Source organism: Xyrauchen texanus, chromosome 3 (assembly GCF_025860055.1).
Source record: "Xyrauchen texanus isolate HMW12.3.18 chromosome 3, RBS_HiC_50CHRs, whole genome shotgun sequence".
Taxonomy (NCBI): Eukaryota; Metazoa; Chordata; class Actinopteri; order Cypriniformes; family Catostomidae; genus Xyrauchen; species Xyrauchen texanus.
Genome location: NC_068278.1, coordinates 25187183 through 25208354, shown reverse-complemented (window position 1 = coordinate 25208354; position 21172 = coordinate 25187183). Strand labels below are relative to the sequence as shown.

The 21172-nt window shown below is 37.8% G+C and overlaps 1 protein-coding gene across 6 annotated transcripts in view; it reads left to right on the top strand.

The window, feature by feature from the left end:
* LOC127632497 (KN motif and ankyrin repeat domain-containing protein 1-like) overlaps positions 1–21172 on the top strand; it is an 88271-nt gene that overhangs the window by 49610 nt on the left and 17489 nt on the right. For 3 of the 6 annotated variants that reach the window (XM_052111110.1, XM_052111118.1, XM_052111126.1), the window contains 3 exons: positions 7430–10063; positions 14943–15095; positions 18103–18199. In XM_052111110.1, coding sequence (XP_051967070.1) covers positions 7430–10063; positions 14943–15095; positions 18103–18199 — 2884 coding nt within the window. Of the gene's footprint in view, positions 1–1324; positions 1408–6151; positions 6311–7429; positions 10064–14942; positions 15096–18102; positions 18200–21172 lie in introns of those variants that run through there. The other 3 variants (XM_052111142.1, XM_052111099.1, XM_052111134.1) reach the window with 3 other exon arrangements.

Here is a 21172-nt window from a genome sequence, read left to right as displayed (position 1 = left end):
TAGTCAACTTGTGTTGACAAAAAAATCATTTTATATGACCTTATAACTTAAGGAGGAATGTTATTGTGAAAAACGGATTGTGGAAATCTGCTTAATAAATCTGCACAGACAATAGAAAGCTTATGTCTGAATGAAATTTTATAAATCCTGCATGTGTTGGTTGTGTTGTCACATCACACACTCAGTTTTGATGTTTACACAATGAAATTCAGGTCAGGAACAGTGTAAAGGAGATTTTGTGTTGTCTTGGACCCTTTCCATATGGTGGCTCTACAGCAAGCTAAGGCCAGAGCACTTGGTGTTTGAACAAGGCTACCAAGCTGTGCCATTATGAAGTCTAGAGTTCTCACTGATTAGTATGTCAAGATTGCAGGACTAATGAATGTGCTAAACGTTTGGACACAGTTAAATAACAGTTTCAACAGTCGTCTCTCCAACGACGTGGATCCTTATAAAATCATGTATTTTAAAGATTGTGTCGGCCATCTGAAAGCTCTCTATGCTTTCAACCTGATAGTGTACATGCTTTCAAAAAGTATTAATGTATTAAAATTTTATGTTTTTAAAGTCTTTGTGTGAAATATTCTGTATCCATGCCTAATCCATTTAATGATGTACATGTCTCTGCTACAAGGGTTTCAAAGGCCCCATTAAATCAAAATTTAGTTTTTTGGCTTTTAGTCCATATACATTTTAGGTCATCTGTATGCTAGGTGTTTAAAATGAACATTTGTCTGATATTCAGTCTCTTCTCCAGCAAGATACAGTTTCTCTTCTCAGTTTCTTTGGAACTATTTTTCTTTGTTTTGCTTTCATTTGAAACTTGATTTATTTTCATTAGGGATCTAAAAAAGACAAAATAACATTGTGTCTAAAATGTAAGTTTCTCAAAATAGCTACTTAATATTGCTCAAATGAAGATTAAAATAGGACTGTGATCGTATATTTGAACTTATTGTCTACAAAAATTCCCTCTCTTTCAAACCCGTTCTTTCAGACATTTTTTGTTTTAGGTACTGTTAATATTGACTGGAGTGGCTTTGTTCTGGGGTAGTTCACATGAATAGATCTGTTCTTGTTCCGTTGCTTTCATTCTGTACTTTTGCTCTAGCACTATTCTTAGAGAGGCTGTTCTTCTGCTCTGAATCTGTTCCAGCATTGTTGTTGTGCTTGTTTAATGGGCCTATGTGTTTGTTAGTGTGATCTTGAGATGATGTGGACCTGTGGGATAATTAAACTGGAAGGCTGACGTGGTTTCCATGGGCCGGGTCAGGAAATACCAGCCCAGAGTGAGAAAAAGGGCCTCTGTTTTCTATGCGTGTGTGTGTGTGTGTGTGTGTGTGTGTGTTCGAGAGAAGACCAATAGTGCTAGCCTGCTGCAATACTGCTTGTCCAACTGCTGTCCTAGTAAGTCACAAAACCGTATTATATTTATTGCTTCAAGGATTTAGAGATGGGTGCATATTGACTGTATGCCCACTGTAGTAGTTATTGAATTACTGATATTCATGTCACTGAAAAAGGATGTTTTGTAACTGTGGTTTGCTTTTTTGATGGATGTGAATTTGTAAGCATGTTCAAGGAAATTGGATCTGTGTTTTTGTCAGGTTCAAAAGTGGCACACTTTGTTTACGTCATGGGATATTTTTTAAAAGGTTTTCCATTTGAGGGTCTTGTACAAGATATATTTTGTGGAAAAACATGCTAGTCAGGCAACAGCATGCCACCCTGTTCTATTCTATTGCATCAAAGGATTATCCCATAATTTGCTTTATTCTGACGTTTCGCCAGCATTGTTCATGTATTTGGACTGTTTGAAGCCAACTGGCATTTAAAAGAGTTGGGGGCAGTTAAACAGGCAGTTTTCTGAAATGCCTTCTGAAAGACACTGACATGTTCCAGGTACGTATTTGAAAGATGACAGAAATATCCATGTCCACAAGCTGCAATTGGGGCTGCCAGACTTCTGTCTGTGTAAACTGGGGGTTTGAGTTCGTAGTTGGTTTCATTTTGAATACTGTGCTTGCAAGGCAGCATTGTACTGATATTCCTTTAACATAGTGTTTGGGGGTTTGTTCATAACAAATATTAAACTTCTGCAATAAATTCAGCTTGAACAGCTTGACTTCATGCAAACTTTATTTTGTAGACAATTTCAGCCTTAAAGGAATATTCGTGTTCAATACAAGTTAAGCTCAATAGACAGCATATGTGGCATAATATTGCCATGAAAATGTATTTTGACTTGCCCCTTCTTTTCTATAAAAAAAAAAAAAAAATAAAAGCTAAAATCCAGGTTACAATGAGGCAGTTACAAATGGAAGTGAATGGGGACAATTTCTGGATGTTTAAATAAATAAATAACCCTTTTAAAATATGTGTGTTAACATGATTTTAATGTTATCAAATCACTTACTAACCTTTTCTTTGTTTTAAGTTTCCGTGAAAAGTTTTTACTAATTTTTATTAACTAACTTACTACAAATTTAATTGCCATGATGTATTGTCAACAAACCGTAAAACGACTGTAAAAATGACGATTTACACAACTTTACAGCTCAAATAATGCACAAGTTTTAACAGAAGAATGAATGTATGTGCTTTTATAAAATTATAAGCTTCATATATCTGTCTTCAATCCCTCCAAAAAGTGGCCCCATTCACTTCCATTGTAAGTGCCTCCAATTTTGCATTTTTTAAAGAAAAGGAGGGAACAGTCTAAATTGTTTATGGTAATCAACATTATGCAACAAATGCTGTTGATTGAGCTCAACTTGCATTGAACCCAGAATATTCCTTTTTAAGTGGTCTTTTGGGTTTTTGTAAACTATGCTTTGTTAGAAATTTAAGATTGAAGTTTGAAAATCTCCCATTGACACATTGTTCAGCATTCAAAATGTAGTCAACAGCATATTGAATTGAAATTGGTCTAGTCTTGCATACATGTAACTATTTATAGATTCGTTTACACTGTACAGTGACTAAGAGTTGATCTTTTTGTGCATCCGTTTGAAAAAAGATGTGTGCTGGGTGTCATGATGATGACGACAAATCAGCATTGATGCGGCATTGTTATCATTAGCACAGAGCCAATAGATTCTGTCTGAGAAATGGCTAGTGCCTGATATGAAAACTATAACACATTTTCTAAGATAAAAAAAATAATACTTTTGGTTGTCTTTTTGGAGAGGTCTATATTTTTCATGTCATCATCTGCTGATGTCTAAACATGCATATATCAGTGTTTTTCAAATCAAAGCCTACATGGAAGTTTGTTTTTATTCCATATCATGAATTTGGGCACCATGGATAAACTGTGAACTGGGCATATCTCTTTTTTTATTTGTTATTACTAATATTTAGCAGATTCTCCTGCATAAGATGATTCTCCGACTCTGTTACGGATCACATGGGCACTGAAAACATTGTTCATAGGGATTTGTAATTGCTAATGAGAACTCTCTAGAGTGTTATTTTGGAATAGACCACAAATATATAATCCAAAACAAAGTGGAAATATATCAGATGACTATTTAGGAAAAACCTTTCTTTGTTTGCAATGAACTGTGGCAACAAATCTGATCACTCTGACATTTAGTGTTTATTGCTGACATATCTTCAGACTGTTAACAACAAAAACTGTCTGACTGGATAGATAAGCTGTGATCTTTTAAACTCAAAGATTGTGAACCGTGCAGACTCTAATTCCTCTCTTTTTCAGTGCAAGTAGTGCAAAGAAAAAGCAGGAAGAGTGGACCGTTTCAGAACAGGTCTGACTTCAGACAGCTATTTTAGGATGTTTACGTGACACTAATGTTACCTTTGGTCAAATGTGGAGGCCTTGTCAGATTTTAGCTGAGAAAATTCACACCATCTTGTCCTTTTGACAAATGCTGGTGAGCTCTGTCAACAGACCTACCAAATCATCATGTGTCATGTTTGTTAGTCCACCTGCCTCAAACATGAGTGTCTCTTTTTTCTGATCTCTTACTGGTCAATGCCAAACCTTTACTTTTAGCCAATTAAAAAGTTAACAAAAGTCACGTCACTTGGCAATTAACATTTTTCCCTGTGTGACAAGGACTGTGAATTGCAGTCTAAAGCAACCTAGGATTAGGCAACCTTAGCCTACACTGAATACATACAGGAGAGGACCAACAAGTTTGAATTTAACTCTGGGTAGGTACAAATATTTGTGTATCAGTTTCAATGAAGTAAACATGTTTTATTATATATGTATTGTCCCACCTTTAACTCTCTGGAAACTGGTTGCTGAAACCAGTTCCATGGTGTCCAAAATGTTCTCAAACATAGAGCCAGTGATGAATAGAGAGCAAGTTTGCTTCAGCAAATTGTCCGTAGCCTAAACCATTTTGATCTGAACATCCTTATGGCTGTTTTTGTGTCTGACGGTGGGTTGTGTCTTGAGTAATTCTAGACTACTAAAAGAGAGTGTGGGTGAGTTATTCTTGGAGCTGTTTCACACACTGCTTTCATTGGTTTCTCTTGCTTGCCCCCTCAGTGTCACAGGTTTTCAACCCCCCTGCGTTCACATATGGTGAGGTCAGCACTCAGCTGCCCAAGTGTCTGTTTCTCGTACCAGACAAGCCTGTCTCGCTCTCCAGGACATCGCTGTTGTGCACTTGCTATAGTCGGCAAAGCAAGCTGGCATGCTTAACAAGCTAGCTATTGTTGCCTTGTAAATACAGTAAAGGAGGCTATGTCATTGCTGTTTAAATATTGTAAATTGAGTAAAGCTCTTATCTTTGGAATTGAATATTTAAAATAATTTTAACCATGTTTTCTGGGTGATTCTCATAAAACCAAAAGCATGTCCATGTCACATTTCACCCCAAAGTGGAAAAAACAACCACAATTCTCTTTACAGTAATGCAAAAAAAAAAAAAAATAAATAAATAGTCTTCATTTTCTAATACAATAATATATAATATAATAATCAGTGTTAACGGTTGTTTTGTTTTAGTAATAGTTTTAGTTTTTTAAATTTAAAATTTAAAATGTCCTTTTAAATTTAGTCTATATTTTGTCAGGTCTTATTTATTCATATTAGCCAGTTTTACTCTGACTAAAATGGCATATCATTTTAGTTGACGATAATAGGGAAAACTGTCCTGAGAGCTCCTGAAATAACAGCATGCAATGAATGTACTAAAGTACAGAACATTACTACTTATAATAGCTACGTTAAGAAGTTACTTGGTTGTAAAATCCTCACATTTAAACAGTTTAGGATATCGTGTAATGTGTATTGTTTTAAGGAATTGGCATATTCACAATGCATGTTAAACATTCTGACTAGCACGTAACATAGTTAAAGTTCACCTGTTCCTTAGCTTCATTGTCTGCAGATGTAAGTTTTAATATTATGTTTATGTAGCTGAAAAAATTTCACACACAGGATGCATTTGAGTGAGGTAATTAATGTGTTGGTAAAGTTGCTGTACAGGTGTTCATCTCTTGCAGATCAAGCTGGAAAATCCCCAAAATACTATGAATGGCATATTTTAATAAATTCTTTCTAGATTTTTTTTCCCTCTTAAAATAAATAAATAGATAAATGAAATACATAATGTTTAAATGAAAATCGTTTGATTATCGTCATGATGCATATTTTTTGTCTCGACTTCATTAATGTTGATAATCCAAAAGCTCGGAGTCAACTGACATTTTTGTGAGTAATTTAATTTGACTAGATAAACACTGAAAATAATATAATATAATAAAGTATTTTTGTTCATTTTGATTTTGGAGTGAAATGTGGCCTAACATGTTTTTGTAAGATTCACCCATCTATGTTAGCCATTTCATTATGTAGGTAACTCTATTGTATATATCGTTACTGATAAAAGTGTGTTTACTAATCTTGTCACTCCACTAGCATCTTTATCTGTACGTCTGGACATGGTACACATTAAGGAGCCGCAAAAGCCTTATTGACTTGTATTATGTGTCTAGTGAGTTTAGACTCCTAAATGTGCCTGCGACATACCTGGAAGGAGTATTTTAAAAGGGTCCACTATTTGAAGGGTTACCAAGTGTTTAAAAGAACACTTTGAGAGAAGACAGTGTAAGTGCTGTGTGATTGGTGGAGGCAGCTAGCCTATCACAGGCTACATTGAGCTGGGCTAAGTTTACACCAATAGTGGATTTTTTTCCCTTATGGAGTGAATGTTGAGAGAGTGCTCAGTGAGTGAGGGGAGGCAGCCTGCAGATTGTTCTTATTATACAACTATATTACAGCCTGTGAGGGAACAGACACCACTGCATGAGGACTGTTGTTTGACTTTGGGTAAGTGACGCTTGAACAATAAGGGATTAGGTTGCTGTAACCTTGGGAAAGCCACTTGCAGTTAAAGATATCTAGAGGATACGAGAGGCAACGTTTGTGTGTTACATGGTCAAGTAAACTTGTAAGATGGTTTACATGTTTCCTTAAACCAGCACGTACTTAGACATTTTGTTTTATGGTTTGTTGTTTTTTCTTAATGTCCTGTGTCTGCTCTCATAATGATCTGAAAGTGTTTTAGCTTCCAGATAGTTAATCTGTCTAACTGACGGCAGGAATTCTCTGTCTGGTGTGGAATTTGGACTGTGATATAAGCTATGTTGATGGATATTCCTTGGCTTCATAGTTGAAAAGAAACCTTTTAAACATTACCTTTTTTGCCACTCTGTCAAGACGTGCTTGGTAGTGAGAGACTGCAGTGTTTAAAATACCATGATCAGACCAAATAAACCTTTAGGGTTGAAGGGAATATTTGTTCTCCGTTTTTTTTTCTTAACCCCACCCCCACTAACCCTCCCCTTGCAAATACTCAGCAAACACATGGAGTTTGTTTTGCCATAACATTGAATAGAATACATATTTATATTTGGTGTTGTAGATCAACACATAAAGGTTCAGTTATTAGATTGACTGTTCTCTGAAAAATCTTATCTATGACAAATCGGTGTATAAACTGATGTAGGAATGACTATGACTCACTCTAATGATTAATGGTAATGTTTTCTCTGTTATTATAACATCTTTGGGCTTGTAACCATAGGCAAGAGTTGTGGGAACAGACTTGGCTATGCTTAGAATTTAAGTTTTAAAAATGTACACATCTCAAAAATGTACCAAGTAATCATTCTGTCAGATTCAATAACAATTCTATAAAAGTAAAATGTAATATTTTTAAGTATCTGAATGTTTTCATCCTGTTCGAGAATGATTGTAGACATATATTTTTTTAAGAAGTTTAATATAGTTTTCTAGAGCTTAGAATCTTTTATAAGAGCTACTAGTGTAATAATGCAAAATTCTATCCTTAGAACACAGCAGTTTCATGAATGGGGAAAAAAATCTGAGATCTTGTTTATTTAAAATATTTAATAACTAATTTCACCCTCTGTTTGCTTTCTACAGAAAAAGATGATGATGAGAAGGACCCTTACTGTTTGGAAACCCCATATGGGTATCAGCTAGATTTGGACTTCCTTAAGTATGTGGACGACATTGAGAGGGGCAACACTATCAAAAAGCTAAACATCCAGAGAAAGCCAAAACTCATCAGGTCAATTCCACTGCCTCAGAGCAGTTGTAGTGGGCAGACTGATTGGACTTCAACCAACTCTCTGTCCTCTTCCAACAGCGATGAGAGCAAACAGTCACCTGTCTATCTCACACTTCGGAACCAGGTAGCCCCACCTGGCCATATTGCCCAAGTCCATGAAGCTCCCCAAACCATTGTGAACGTTCCAGAGACCAAGCAGTTACTGCCACCACCCTCACCCCACTTCCTTCGCCATAACCCCCAGGTGGAGAAAACTTTAATGGAGACTCGAAGGCGACTGGAACAGGAGCGACTCCTGATGCTGCCACCAGTCAGTGAGCCACCCCGTAGGCGCCTGGCCAGCTTTGGGGGGATGGGCTCTTCCAGCTCCTTGTCTTCTTACAGTGGCTCATATGGGCCAAGCCAGATTTCGCCCAGCTCCCATTCTCTGCAACATAATGGACATCAAGCCAATGGCGAGTACAACCTCTCCTTCACATCCTCCATGGGCAGTTCCATTCGACACAGCCCCCTATGCTCGGGCTTGACAACACCAGTAACAAATGTCAGCCCACTGCACCTACAGCACATTCGAGAACAGATGGTAGTTGCTCTGAAGCGACTTAAAGAACTGGAGGAGCAGGTAAAGGCTATCCCGATCCTGCAAGTCAAGATCTCAGTCTTGCAAGAGGAGAAGAGGCAGCTGGTGTCCCAGATGAAGAACACAAAGCTAGCTGGGCAGGGTCTGGGTGGAGGTTTTAGGAAGCGTTCCTACAGCGTCGGCAGTGCAGATCAGTATGAGCCACTGAACCAGCTCCAGACAGGCTCTGAACTCCACATTGAGGAGATGGAGAACAAAGAGCAGAGCTCTCAAAGGATACAGGAGTTCAGGCAACTGACAGCAGAAGTGCAGGCATTGGAAAGGAAGATCCAGGATAATGGAGAGGAACTGAAGCACAGCTTACACCAAACAGAGCAAAGGACAAACCAAAATGCCCACCAGAGGAGCCGTGAGAGCAAGTCAATTGGTGTTGGTGCTGATGAGAACATGAACGACGTAGTCGTCTACCGGAGGTCGCCGGGGCGAGGCAGAGACATGGCCGTGGGAACAGAGCAGGTGGTAAGGAGCACTGGAGTTTGGGTGACTGAAGCCATGCTAGGTTTGAGCAGTGAGGTAGAAGCAGAGATCGAGATGCAGCACCAGACCATTGAAGACTTCAAAGAGAAGATTTACAGACTGGAGGTGCAGCTTAAGGAGACTACACATCAAGTGGAGATGGGAAAGCTAAAGCTTCAGCTTCAAGTGGCTGGATCAAGAAAAAAAGCAGATAAAGGATTGATGGTGAGGCCAGAGATGTACAGCACTTCAGTGGAGGCCAGAGTGTCTACACAGAGTCAAGGAGTGGGCAGTCATGTTGAGTTTAGTGATGCAAGAACAAGTCCTGTCCCACAAATGAATGCAGTAGGAATTTCTTGCAGGCCAGATGCAAGGCATGTTGCTGTGGGTCCAGAGTTGCCTATGGAGCAGTGGGTCGTAAAACAACGTGCTGAGGTTCAGGATCAATGTGTTGGCAGGCAGGTTGTGACATGCAACCAGTGTGTGGGGGTGGAATTAAGTGTATGTGCAATAGGGATCAACACTGATTTAACAGCAGATGGTTTAGGACTTTGCAAAACCGAGGCTGAACAAGCCAAACAGTTCATGTCTATTGGATGTGGAGATTGTTCAGTGGATGTAATGGTCAGTCCCATCAAGGAGATGGTAAACCAGAGTACAGAAACCAATGAAGCTCACAGAACTGACTTTGGAATCATGGTCTTACCTATGAGCGCTTCCAAGTATACAAACACCGAAATTGAGACAATAGGCAAATTAACCAACAAGGATAAGATAGTCCTCATTGATTCCTGCACCAACACACAGCCATACTCAAAAGACAAACATGTAAGCACAGAACCAGTGGTGACTCGTACAATCGCCATTGGTGATGGTCTTATAAAAGATGTTCCGGCCACATTGAAAACGTGCTCTATTTCAGTAGGTACTAATGAAGAATCTATGCTCGTCAACACTTCATCTTTCAGAACACAAGAAGCTGGGATTGGTCTTACAAGCATACATGAGAACTTTTTAGTTGGTTTGAAGACCAGGAACATTGCCTGTGGCCCCTCTCAGTCTCCAACACAGACTCGAGTAAAGAATGCGTCTGTGGAATCACTGTCATCAGCTGAGCCCATCCAGGCACAAGCTGGGGCAGGTGTTGGACTTGATCACTACATAGAGAGAGTGCAAAAGCTTTTGCAGGAACAGCAGATGTTGCTTGCTCAGAACTACAGTGAGCTGGCAGATGCATTCAGCCCACCTCAACAATCCCAGTTTAGCTCCATCAACAGTCAGCTAGTCACTACTCTGTCATCCATCAATTCAGTTATGAAGTATGGAAGTGTTGAGGAACTCTGCAATATGGACCTCGGGCAACAAGAAGACTTGATCAACGCCCTGAAAGGTTAGTTGTGTTTTGTGTGATCATAAATGCTCAGTGCTTCTTTTAGGGCTGATGCTGTTTGACAGTTTATTTTCAATGGCCTCATCAATCTGGTCTCATTTTGGCCAAATTCTATAAATTAAATGTATTCATGTAATTTATTAACAGTTACTCGAAAATAAAAATGGTCCTTGAATCACTCTCATGCCATGACCAGAGATGTATCATATGTCTTCTGAAGACATGTCTTTGGAGTATAAAGTCCCATTCACACCGCCAGTGACATTGTTGCTTGATGTCTCTTGTCCCTGTACTGTACAGTATTACGCTAGTGGGCGTTCCAACAGCTGTCACTCTAATGTTATTGGTGGACTGCACAACTGGCCATAGCTTTTGAAATTCTGATTACAGATGACATATACTGCCAGTAAAACAAAGATATCATTATAATTTGACAAGGAATCTGTTCTCTTGCCTCTAAAAATGAACATTCTGGAGGTGATTGTTTTTATATAACCTGAAGTAGTGCTCAATCCATCATATCATTAACAAGATTAACAATCTATCAATGTGTAAACTCAGAATGCGAAAAATTTAAATTTTCTGTGCATAAATGTGTACGTATGTGGTTACACAAATATCATATAAAACAGTATAATCACACACAGTAAATTACTTTCTGTCTTGCATGGACTTTGCTCCAAAATCTCACTGGAGATGGATTAGGTGAGCTCCACTGATTTCTCCTATTTAGTGTTTGTTACTTTTTCTCCTACAACCTCAAATCTTAACTCATCTGAAGAAGGAAGAAAAATATCAGGAGTGTTGTAAACCTTTCTTTAAATCTCTGTTATGTTCTAGGTTGCTATATTTACACTCAACATACATTGAGTGTGTTGAAGAATAGGGACAGGCTTAACCACTGGAACGGGATTGGGCTTTGCCAGCGGCGGGGGAGGAGGGGCCGGGTGGATTGGTGTTGGGGTTGGTGTCTGTGTCAGCGGGTCTGTTGGATGTGCTCGCCGGCGGTAGTGGAACGGCTCCCAGACCTAGAGAGTTTCGTATATCAGCAATCACTTTATTGACTAGTCTTAAATCTCATAAAGCTGAGATGATATTATTATCACCACTACTACTACTACTACTACTATTGTTGTTGTTGTTGTTGTTATTATTATTACTAGTATTATACTACTACTACTACAACTATTATTATTATTATTATTATTATTATTATAACTATTGTTCCATATCTATTTGTCACTCAGCTAGTTTAAATCTATATCTTTCTTTTTCTATTATATGACACTAAATTAACCTAGTCCTTAAACCTATCACAGTACCTGAAGACACTATTATATCTATACACCTATAATTGTGTGTGTTTTTGGTCCCTTGTGTAAGTTGCGATGTCTTGTTAATTTGTTTTTTGTTAAAAAATAATAGGGAGAGGACAAGGGGTACACAGTGTGTCGGTGTCTGTAATGATGCCTGACATGATCTGACAGGGCAAAGTTTTCTCTGACTCTGAAAAATGCATGGGGGCTTTGGATATAATCCAGAAATGAGCTCACTTCTTTTGGAAGGCAGCAGCTTGTGCTAAATGGCTAGTTGTTGTCTTTGCAGGTGCTGATTCATAGGTCCTCAGTGTTATGTAATAGACAGAAGCTTTGTGTAATGACTTGCTCTCTATAATTCCAGCCTCATGGAACAAATGCAAAGAATCTTAGAGTATATACACAAGTATTTGAAGTTTTTTATTTCCAGGAATAAAGGATTAAATAGAATGTTATCAATGTCATTTGAAAATATATGTGTCCCGTGTTGGGAATGGATATATATTATGCATGTATATATTCTCTTCCTTGATATTCTAATATGGAGGGTTTTTTGTCATCTTTCTCTTTAGATATTCCAGCCTCTTATCATCAGTTTTTTATGGTATACTCTGAAGTTATAAATAACCATTGCTGCTACTCAGTTGGAAAGGGGAGAGAGAGAATTTTGACATGCATATCAGATGATTATGGCAAATAGTCACTTAATCCTGCTGCCAAGACTTTAGTGTTTTCATCTCTGCTATGGTCTGATTTAGCTCTGGATTAAGCAGGAGATCTGCTCAGGTATTTTCCATATCAGACATTCTTTCTTAGAAATGTTTTATTAGCTGCATTTGGCCCATTCCAAGAACGGATCATCTAATATGAAAAATATGGACCCACTTTATAATAGGTGTCTTAAACTACTATGCACTAACATTAAATACAATGTACTTATTGTATAACTACATTTTGTTTCTCATAAGATTCACATTTGCTGCTTCTGAGGTATTGAGCTACGGGTAATCTTGGCAGTAGGGTTGGGAATTAGATGAGGTTTAGGGTTAGCGTTAAGGTTAACCGTGTAACAGATATAATTAAATGCAGGTACTTTAAATGTAAGTGCAATGCTACAATACAATACAATGCACATATTAAGGACGTATTAATATATTATAAAATGGGACCCAAAATATTTTTTTAAGAATACAGATTCATACCTAGCCAGTGCATATATTACCTAACAGTGTCGGCGTTTCCAGCAAATCCACTAAATGAACTATTTTAACTGTTTTAGTAGAAGTAGACTTATGTCTTTTTGTTATTTGTAAGTTAGTCATGTTTGTAATTACAGTACATACAGTATTATCATGCTCTCTTGGTACCTGGAAAAGCAATGGCTAATTGATTAATTTGAAGGACTACTAATGCTAGCATCCAGAGTCTACATTTAAGAAGCTACAAACATATCAGTTGAACTTTATTTTACAACATGTGTACTTTCAGTATACTGACAGTGAACTCTGTAATATAAGGTAACTACATGTATTTAATATGGGTTTGGATTAGTACCTAGTAATCACTTTAGTTGTTAAATTTAGAACAGTACTGTAAAATAAAGTACTACCAACTTATCCATACTAAAAATAACTGGCTAATTGTTAACAATGTATCTATCATTCTACTGTAAATTTATGTGAACAAAGTTTGTAAAAGATCTGCTGAGCTATTTGCATTTATACAGTTGAAAATGTTTTTGCTTCTAGTTTTAATGTGAGGATCAGTTACGCTCAATTTACTGACATTACAAAATATTATTTTCAGAGAAACTAAACTAAATAAAATCTCCTGAAATCCATATTTTACATCCAGGACATTTGGTTCAATCAAATCTTTTTATAATCCTGTTCCTGACTATAAGTCACTCACTAAATAAGCTAAAAGGAAATCTCCAAGTGCTATGGAGGTGTTTCCAAAAATCAGTGCAACATTTTACTTGCATGTCAGAGCCATTGCTTAGTGCATGTGCTTGACACGCTTGAACTGTTGTGCTCATGTGGATGCAGGTTTGAGTCCCAGATCCCTCTCTCTATGTCATCTCCTCCTACCTCCAATTTCCATAAAAAAATAAATAAAATAAGACTGGGCCTTAATCATGCAACATGAGCAGGGCAAATTTGTGTGTAAATGCATTCTTAAGAAAATTGTCCCGTTGAGTTGAAAGGGAAATTTTGCAAGGTTTGTTTTACTAAAAGTTTATACAATTTATTTTGGCAGTAAAATGATTTCCCATGCTCTACGTGTATATGACTTGGCCTATGAATGTATTTTAGGTTGTTTTTTCTTGTTGTTTTAATTTTTATTTTTTTTGCATACACATTTTGTGTGACCAGCCCACTAAGACTGTTGATACATTTCTCATATTGCATATATTGTCACAAGATAATGCATTCGATTTTCTTATAAACTTGTTTTTTTTTAGTAATTCTGCTCATTTTTAACATATTTGAATTATATATATATATATATATATATATATATATATATATAATGTATGTATGTATCATTTATTTATTTTGAACTGTGCCGGGCTAGTGGGGGCACTCCGTCTGGAACACAAAAAATAATATAATTATTACATAATTAATAACGACTTGATCTGAACGAAATAGATGTCATTTTAAAGCTGGACTTGACAATGCATATAGCTAATCGTACCAATTCTAAATGAAATTATGCTTTTTAATTAGCTTACAATATTGCACAATAATTATATTATTATATTATAGAGTTGTTAAAATCATAAAAAGGATGAGATAGCCATGTGTTTTGTTTATATAGTTGAAAAGGTCTCGATTTGTAGAATGCAATGAGCAAATTTGTGTCAGGCCAAACTGCCTGAATAGTTGTGTATGAAATTCCCACTGACATGCATAAATATAATAAACAGTAGTGGCTTTTCGTCACTTTTTCCTTATTACTTCCTGAAACATACATATTGCTACTTAGAGTAGACTATACCGATTCAAACAAGCCCAAACACAACATAATATGATAGGTAGATCTTGAAATACTCCTCAAAGAGTGTACAATGGAAGGACGATGCACAAAAAGGAACTCATTGTGTGCGTGTGTTGTGTGTGCATATATCCGAGGACTTTAAAATAGCACATATGTGTAAAGTATTGGGATGCTCCTGAACACTTACTATTTCTGTATTTTGTAGTCTAATCCATTCATTTCCAATGGCCTGTCATTTTTGACCAGGAACACAAGTGTAACAAAGTGAAATAAACCAAAAACATTTAAATTGTCATTTTGTGTGTGTGTGTGTGTGTGTGTGTGTGTGTGTGTGTGTGTGTGTGTGTGTGTGTGTGTGTGTGTGTGTGTGTGTGTTTCAGATATCACAAACAAAGTCAAGGATTTTTCCCCCCAACTAGATTAAGTAAAAAAAAAACATTTTTTTTTAAATCGTAAGAAAAAGATATCTGGGCCAAAATGACCAGAACACAAATAAGGGTTAAGGAAACATGTGTACCACGTGTCTCATGTGTACCTATTTCTTTTTCTTGTGCACCCAGAAATGCAAATGGTCAGTGGGGTCAGTTCCCTCTCGAGAAGTATGATGACAGAGGTCACACACATAGAAAATGTGTGTACAGAAGACACACATGAGCAGAGCACCGCTGCACAGAAAAGCCGGATGGACCAGCAAATGTCCTCGGCATTGCATGGTATGGCCAATTCTGTCACCAAACAATGTACTTGTATATTACATCTATCATTACAGGTATATACTTTTGGACACTTAAAATATTGATGTAATTGCATTAGATAAGAAAATATCAAACCATGTGCCATCTGCAAACAAATGATTCTAGACCATTTGTAAGAACTTGACTTTTCTGAGGCGTTTTTGTAATTACTTATAACGAACACATTTTCGTCTTCATTTCGAACAGTATATCTATTGTTTTATTTAAAACCTAACATTCCTTTTTGTTAAAATGTTTTACTTGGCAAGTTTTATTTAAAATATATGCCACTTGGTTAGATATTTTATTATCTAATACAATAACAATCAGACATTTTTAAAATTGGCTCAGATGTCCAGATCCTTTTTTGGTGTCACTTCATATTTTATCGTGTTGATTTAAAAAAAATAAAAAATAAAAATTGTTTTGTTTTGGGTACAACTTTGTTTAGCCTATTATGTAAGAATCCACTTCATCTTAAACTATCCTTGGCTTGTTTTCTTTTTTCATGAAGCTACCCTTGTGTGACTGTCTCAGGAGAGCACGTAACAGATACTGGCTGAAAGAAAAATTATTCCAGTCATTCATCTGCGCTCTCCTGTCAAAATAAGGGAAACATGGATAATGACTGCTTTTACTGCATACAATTTTAGAGAGTCAGAGAGCCTGTGTCCATCTGTAGGGCATGTTCTGTCAGTTCTTAGAACTGTTCTTTTTGCAGTCTCTGTGGAGAGGGGCGGCGATCGTCTTCGGTATTTGGCAGAGAAAAGCCTGTACTTAACATGTTTGGCATAGCTTTAGGCTGTGGGATGAGTTTCTTTCCTTCATATAGTTTGTTTTATATGATTGTTTTTATTAGAAGTAGCTGTGCTTGATGTTACTTTTGTTGAAAACAGCAACAACGATGGTTGTACATTTCTATATATTATATTATATCATTATATTATATACCTATTTGAAAATGTAATGTAGCCAGCTCTAGCTTATGGTCTTCATTAGCTGTTACTGGCTAACATAGACTGAGCTTGTTCATTTCCCCCAATAGCAGTAAGAATGTAGTTCATAATAAATCATGATGTCAGCTTTGTTTGTTACTCTAGATTTAGATAGGGTGTGTATATTTCTGGCACCACTTGTGGTCGAGTCAAAATATTGCTCGCAATCTTGATTATTTAGATGATAGGGATCTAAATTAAATCTCTTGTATTCTGTTATTTTCATTAACATGTTGGATTGAAAACATCTGACCTCTATTTATACTTGGAATACTGTCAGTAAATTCCCATCATATTTAAAATGTGTTATTTTTTCCGGTGTTAAAATCTTTTCTCCTATCCCATCTAAATACACAGAGATGACTTTAAATATTCCATTCGTAGATTTACTTTTTTTTTTTTTTCCCAAATTGTAAACACTGTGGCTTTGGCACTTTCAAAACAATGCCATGTTTGATTGAGATAGAGCAGTTATAAAGACGCTACAGTCGAGCTAGAGTCTTCATCTGTCTGTCTGCCCAAGCATGAAACAATGTGTAATTGAATGCTTTAAGGAAGGATGACAAATATGGCAGGTTAAATACACTTGGCAAGTCACATGCACAAATCACAGAGGCCAGTTGTGGTCCAGTTAAGTTATATGCTGGACGAAGCCAAGCTACAGTTACATTAGTCTGACTTCACAAAAATGTGACTATTTCAGTTAGACTAAATTGTTTACATGATATTTTAAATAGACAACATTGATAGTCCAACTGAAATCAAACTTATAAAAGTATTTGTATATGTACTGAGAGTTTGGGGTGGGACTATGTTTGTTTGACCAATGGCAGATGGTGGGAGTGTTTAAAAATTGTAATTATTTTTGCCATTTTGTTTGGTGCTGCTAATGGCACAGAAATCACATGCTTCACTTTTAACATCATGAGACCCGAGCTTGACTGCTGTGTGCATTTTCCATTTCCCTTTTTGATTTGGAACTAGTAGAATCTAATAAACATTATAACATAAGATTCTTTTCTTGACCAAAATATTTTTACAGCGGGACTAAGTTGTGACATTTTAAATAATACCAAGCTATAGAAAGTCAGATTTTCTTTATCAAATTGTTTGTTTCCAGGCATGTTGGTTATTCATGTTTGAGACGTTACAGACGTTACATCAGTAATTGCAGCATCAACCAATTGCTGCCAACCATGTTAAAATAAAATGATACATTATAAATTCTGAATCTATGTACTGATTACCATTGTCCCATGTCTACCAAACATGTTGAGTGGTCCAAACATTATCTGCAGCCTGAAACTGAACTTTTGGTTGGATTTTTGGAGTGAGCTTCATAGGAAACCTATACTAGGATACTCTCTTGCTCCCTGTTTAGTGAATGTCTGTCTGCACTGGTCTCAGAACAGTTTGAAAAGCACCTTATTTCCATTCTTACTCCATATAAAGCCTCTGAAAGCAAAATGTTTCAGCTTTTGGATGCACCCATTGATTCTCAATGTGAAAATGCACAGTAATTATAGGATTTTTAAGGAAAAAATATGCTAAAGTAACATTAGTGTACATCGTGTTCAGCAGCGTGGCGTTTCAAGATAAATCGCTCAAATAAAAAAAATAAAAAAAACTGCATATCGGATGAAAATAGAGACTCCAATCTTTTGACTCAAACAAGTTTCAACATAAAAATATAATATGGTTTCTTATCAGATGTAGTTTTGTTGCCGTTTCTCCTAAAGACAAACTCTGCTGTGATCGGCGCCATGTTGTTTGCACGGAGTCTTCTGAACTGAGATCAGTCAGTTTAAATGAATTTAATTTATGCGTTGTGTATAGCTTAGCCAAAATACAACCTCCACACTTCTGGATGCAGGGTCACACAAAGTTAAATATTTGCTTTAAAATGTTAAGATTTTATCTTCAGTTTAACAATTGTATATAATGTTATTGTTGATTTACCTATTTGTATCAATTTCTCTTTTCTATATCAGGCAGTCAAAGCACCCTGAAGTCTATTATGAAGAAAGATGGCCATCAGGGACCTAATGGCACTAAAAAGAACCTGCAGTTTGTTGGTGTAAATGGAGGGTAGGTCACCTTTCATTGAGTGATAAATGTCTCTGTTACGTATGTATCCTCGGTTCCCTGAGCTGAAGGGAACGAGACATTGCATCAAGAAGCTGATGCTATGGGGAGTGTCCTTCTACACGACCTAGTTGAAACTTTCTCCAGTAATGGCACGATTGGCTATGGTGTTTAAACCCTGCCCGTTTAGGCACTAAGCTGTCTGGCATAAAAGCGGGCACGCAAACACCATTCCTCAATTTTCTGACTGAGGGACATAGTGCATCGCTCGCACCTCAAAAAACTGAGTCCTCAGTGTGGCAAGCTTACACAATGTCTTCCCTTCATCTCAGGGAACTGAGGTTACATACATAAACGAGACATTCCCTTACGATTCGGTACACTTGACATTGTGTCAGGAAGCTGACGCTATGGGCAACAGATTAGCATCAGTCTTGCGGGACAACAACCGCCATGAGTTTGCCGCAAGTGAATGAACCTCATGATCAGCCAGGAGGGGAACACTCAGAATATGTATATGAACTATGGTCATACAGTATGTATTAACCCATTTACGCACCCAGTCGGAAAGGATGTTTTATTAGGGGTTCAAGCCCGAAGGGTTGAAACCCTATTGCATTTGTCAGGATTTTTAAGGGGCCAAGCACCGAAGGTGCTGGAACTGTATTGTATCCGTTTTTAGGGGTTTTAGCTGCTTGTTATTTTTATTCATGCAGACTAAACTATCACAATAATATAATAAATAAAACAAACAAATAATTTCACATTCCTTCTAGGAAAAGTGCAATGGCACACCACATGATGTTAGACTTCCAACTTGAAAATTCCTATAAAATATTGCACTCCACTTTTGCTAAGATGAAGAGGCCTGTCGTCACACTAAATTCTTGAAGGTGAACCACCTGCGCTCTGAAGGGTGTGGTTATAACCTTTGGCAAATAGCCTTTTCGGTGTTTGACAGTGGTTTTGAAAGACACGGACGAAACTCCAGACATGTCAACTGACAGTGCTTTCAAATCACAACCCGTATTACTGAGGCCAAAGCCAGCAGTAATGCGGAATTAAGTGAAAGCACATGCAATTAAGTTTAGTCCAGAGGCTTGAAGGGAGGCCCCGTGAACACTTTGACCAAGTTAGCCTTGTGTTTGAGAGAGAATATCTTCAGTGGTATTTCCCATGGAGGCCCGTCTAGTATTTCTACCATCTTCAGAAACAAGGACTGATTGGGCCATTTCGGTGCAATAAACATAACTGTTTCCATGTCCATTCAGACTTTGCTGATGACCGAATAAATGAGGCGCACCAGGGGAAACACATACTAGCGTTTCGCCGGCCATACGTGGGCCAGCACATCCTGGTGACTTATATACAGCACTACTGTTGTGTTGTCCAAAAGGAATAATTATTTTGGCTCGTCATACCAGCACGTCTGCGGACGGAACCGTGGAAGACAGATCACCGTTGAAAATGGGCGACCGACGTGCAAATTGGATCGTACAACCATGTTCGATCATTTTTAGCAGTCAGAATGCCAGTAAGAGCTTGCCACGTGTCTGCGTAATGGGGCAGATCTGCGGAACACGGTTGCTTGGTGGCATCCGGACTGCACTAACCATTCATCAAGGCGAGATTTTTCAGGTTTCTCTGGAGGAGACCACACGAGACCGAGCTCTTAGACTACCCTTGAAAGGAGGTGACGCATCTCCTTGTTAGTGGAGCATGCCCTCACTGGGGGAAGGGGCTGCAGCATCATCCACTGATCACTCGCTAGATGCAGCAAGAGACATAACATCATCCACAGTGTTAGAACCACCGAACGTGACGAGGCCATGCACTGCTACAGAGGGCTGAAGCTCGTCATGCACATACTGTATCGGCATAGGCTCAGTATATGGAGATTAAGGGGCCCACAACCTCGCGGCCCCGCAGTGCCTCCTTGCGTGATCCCTCGAGAGGCAGGTGGGAGGGTGTGGGAGGCCGAATCATCCCTCAGAAATGAGAGCGATTCACAAGCAAAGCATCTTGAGACTCATGCCCTCAGAGTGAGGGCAGTCTGTCTCTATGAGAGCTGTCTCTGCATGGGCGCAGCCCGGACAGCAAATGCAGCTCACCTGCTGATCTAATGGCAGGATGTATCCCTCACATAAGAAAACACTTACGGTATGACATCTTTAAAAACTCTGGGCCGAAATCAAAAATTCAGGATGCACTTTTTTTTTATTTTTATAATACCCATTTTAAAAGTTAAAAAAAATAAAATATATATAATTGTATTCAGTTCTTTTTACCAATTATCCAAAAAATGTAACGTTCTAGAAAACTATAATGATATGCAAAACAGCAGTCAAGTAATTAACTTGGCAGCTCTAGGCTAGCATCTTGCAAATACAAAAAGTTTAAATATGCTAGTCATTTTAATGAAAACAACAGGCAAAACACAGAACGGCAGAGGGCCTCTATTCTGTTTATGTACATTTATTTCCACTTTAAAATTATTGTGCAAAACAGTGGTAATATAACTAAAACCAACCTCAAACTGTAAATGACAGATGTAGCCTCAAGTGAAGAACAAGGTTTTGCAGGGCTAAACCAATTTTTATGTAATTGCTATACACATAGCAAATTGGACTGCTTTCTGTTTAAGTAAAAGTGGCAGGTTTCTCTTCAAGAACAAAAGTTGCTCAGCTTTCTGGCAGGAGAGACGGTTCCTCTTCTCATCAAGAACTGCTGCAGTCTCACTCTCTCTCTGTGCAGGTGCTTGGGGCAGATAAATACCTGCGTGCAGTCCACGCAAGAAATTATAAGTGATCTTTGTTCATGTGCCAGTAGTCAAGAGGATAGTGATATGAGCGTGAAGCGATCGTCTGTGTTCCGCAACTGCTTTCGTGTCCATGAATAAAGTATAACTTGTGAGGAAGGGCACCTGGTGGACTTTCTCTGGTGTCCTCCTAGGGTAAGATGGTGCCCCCCTAGAGA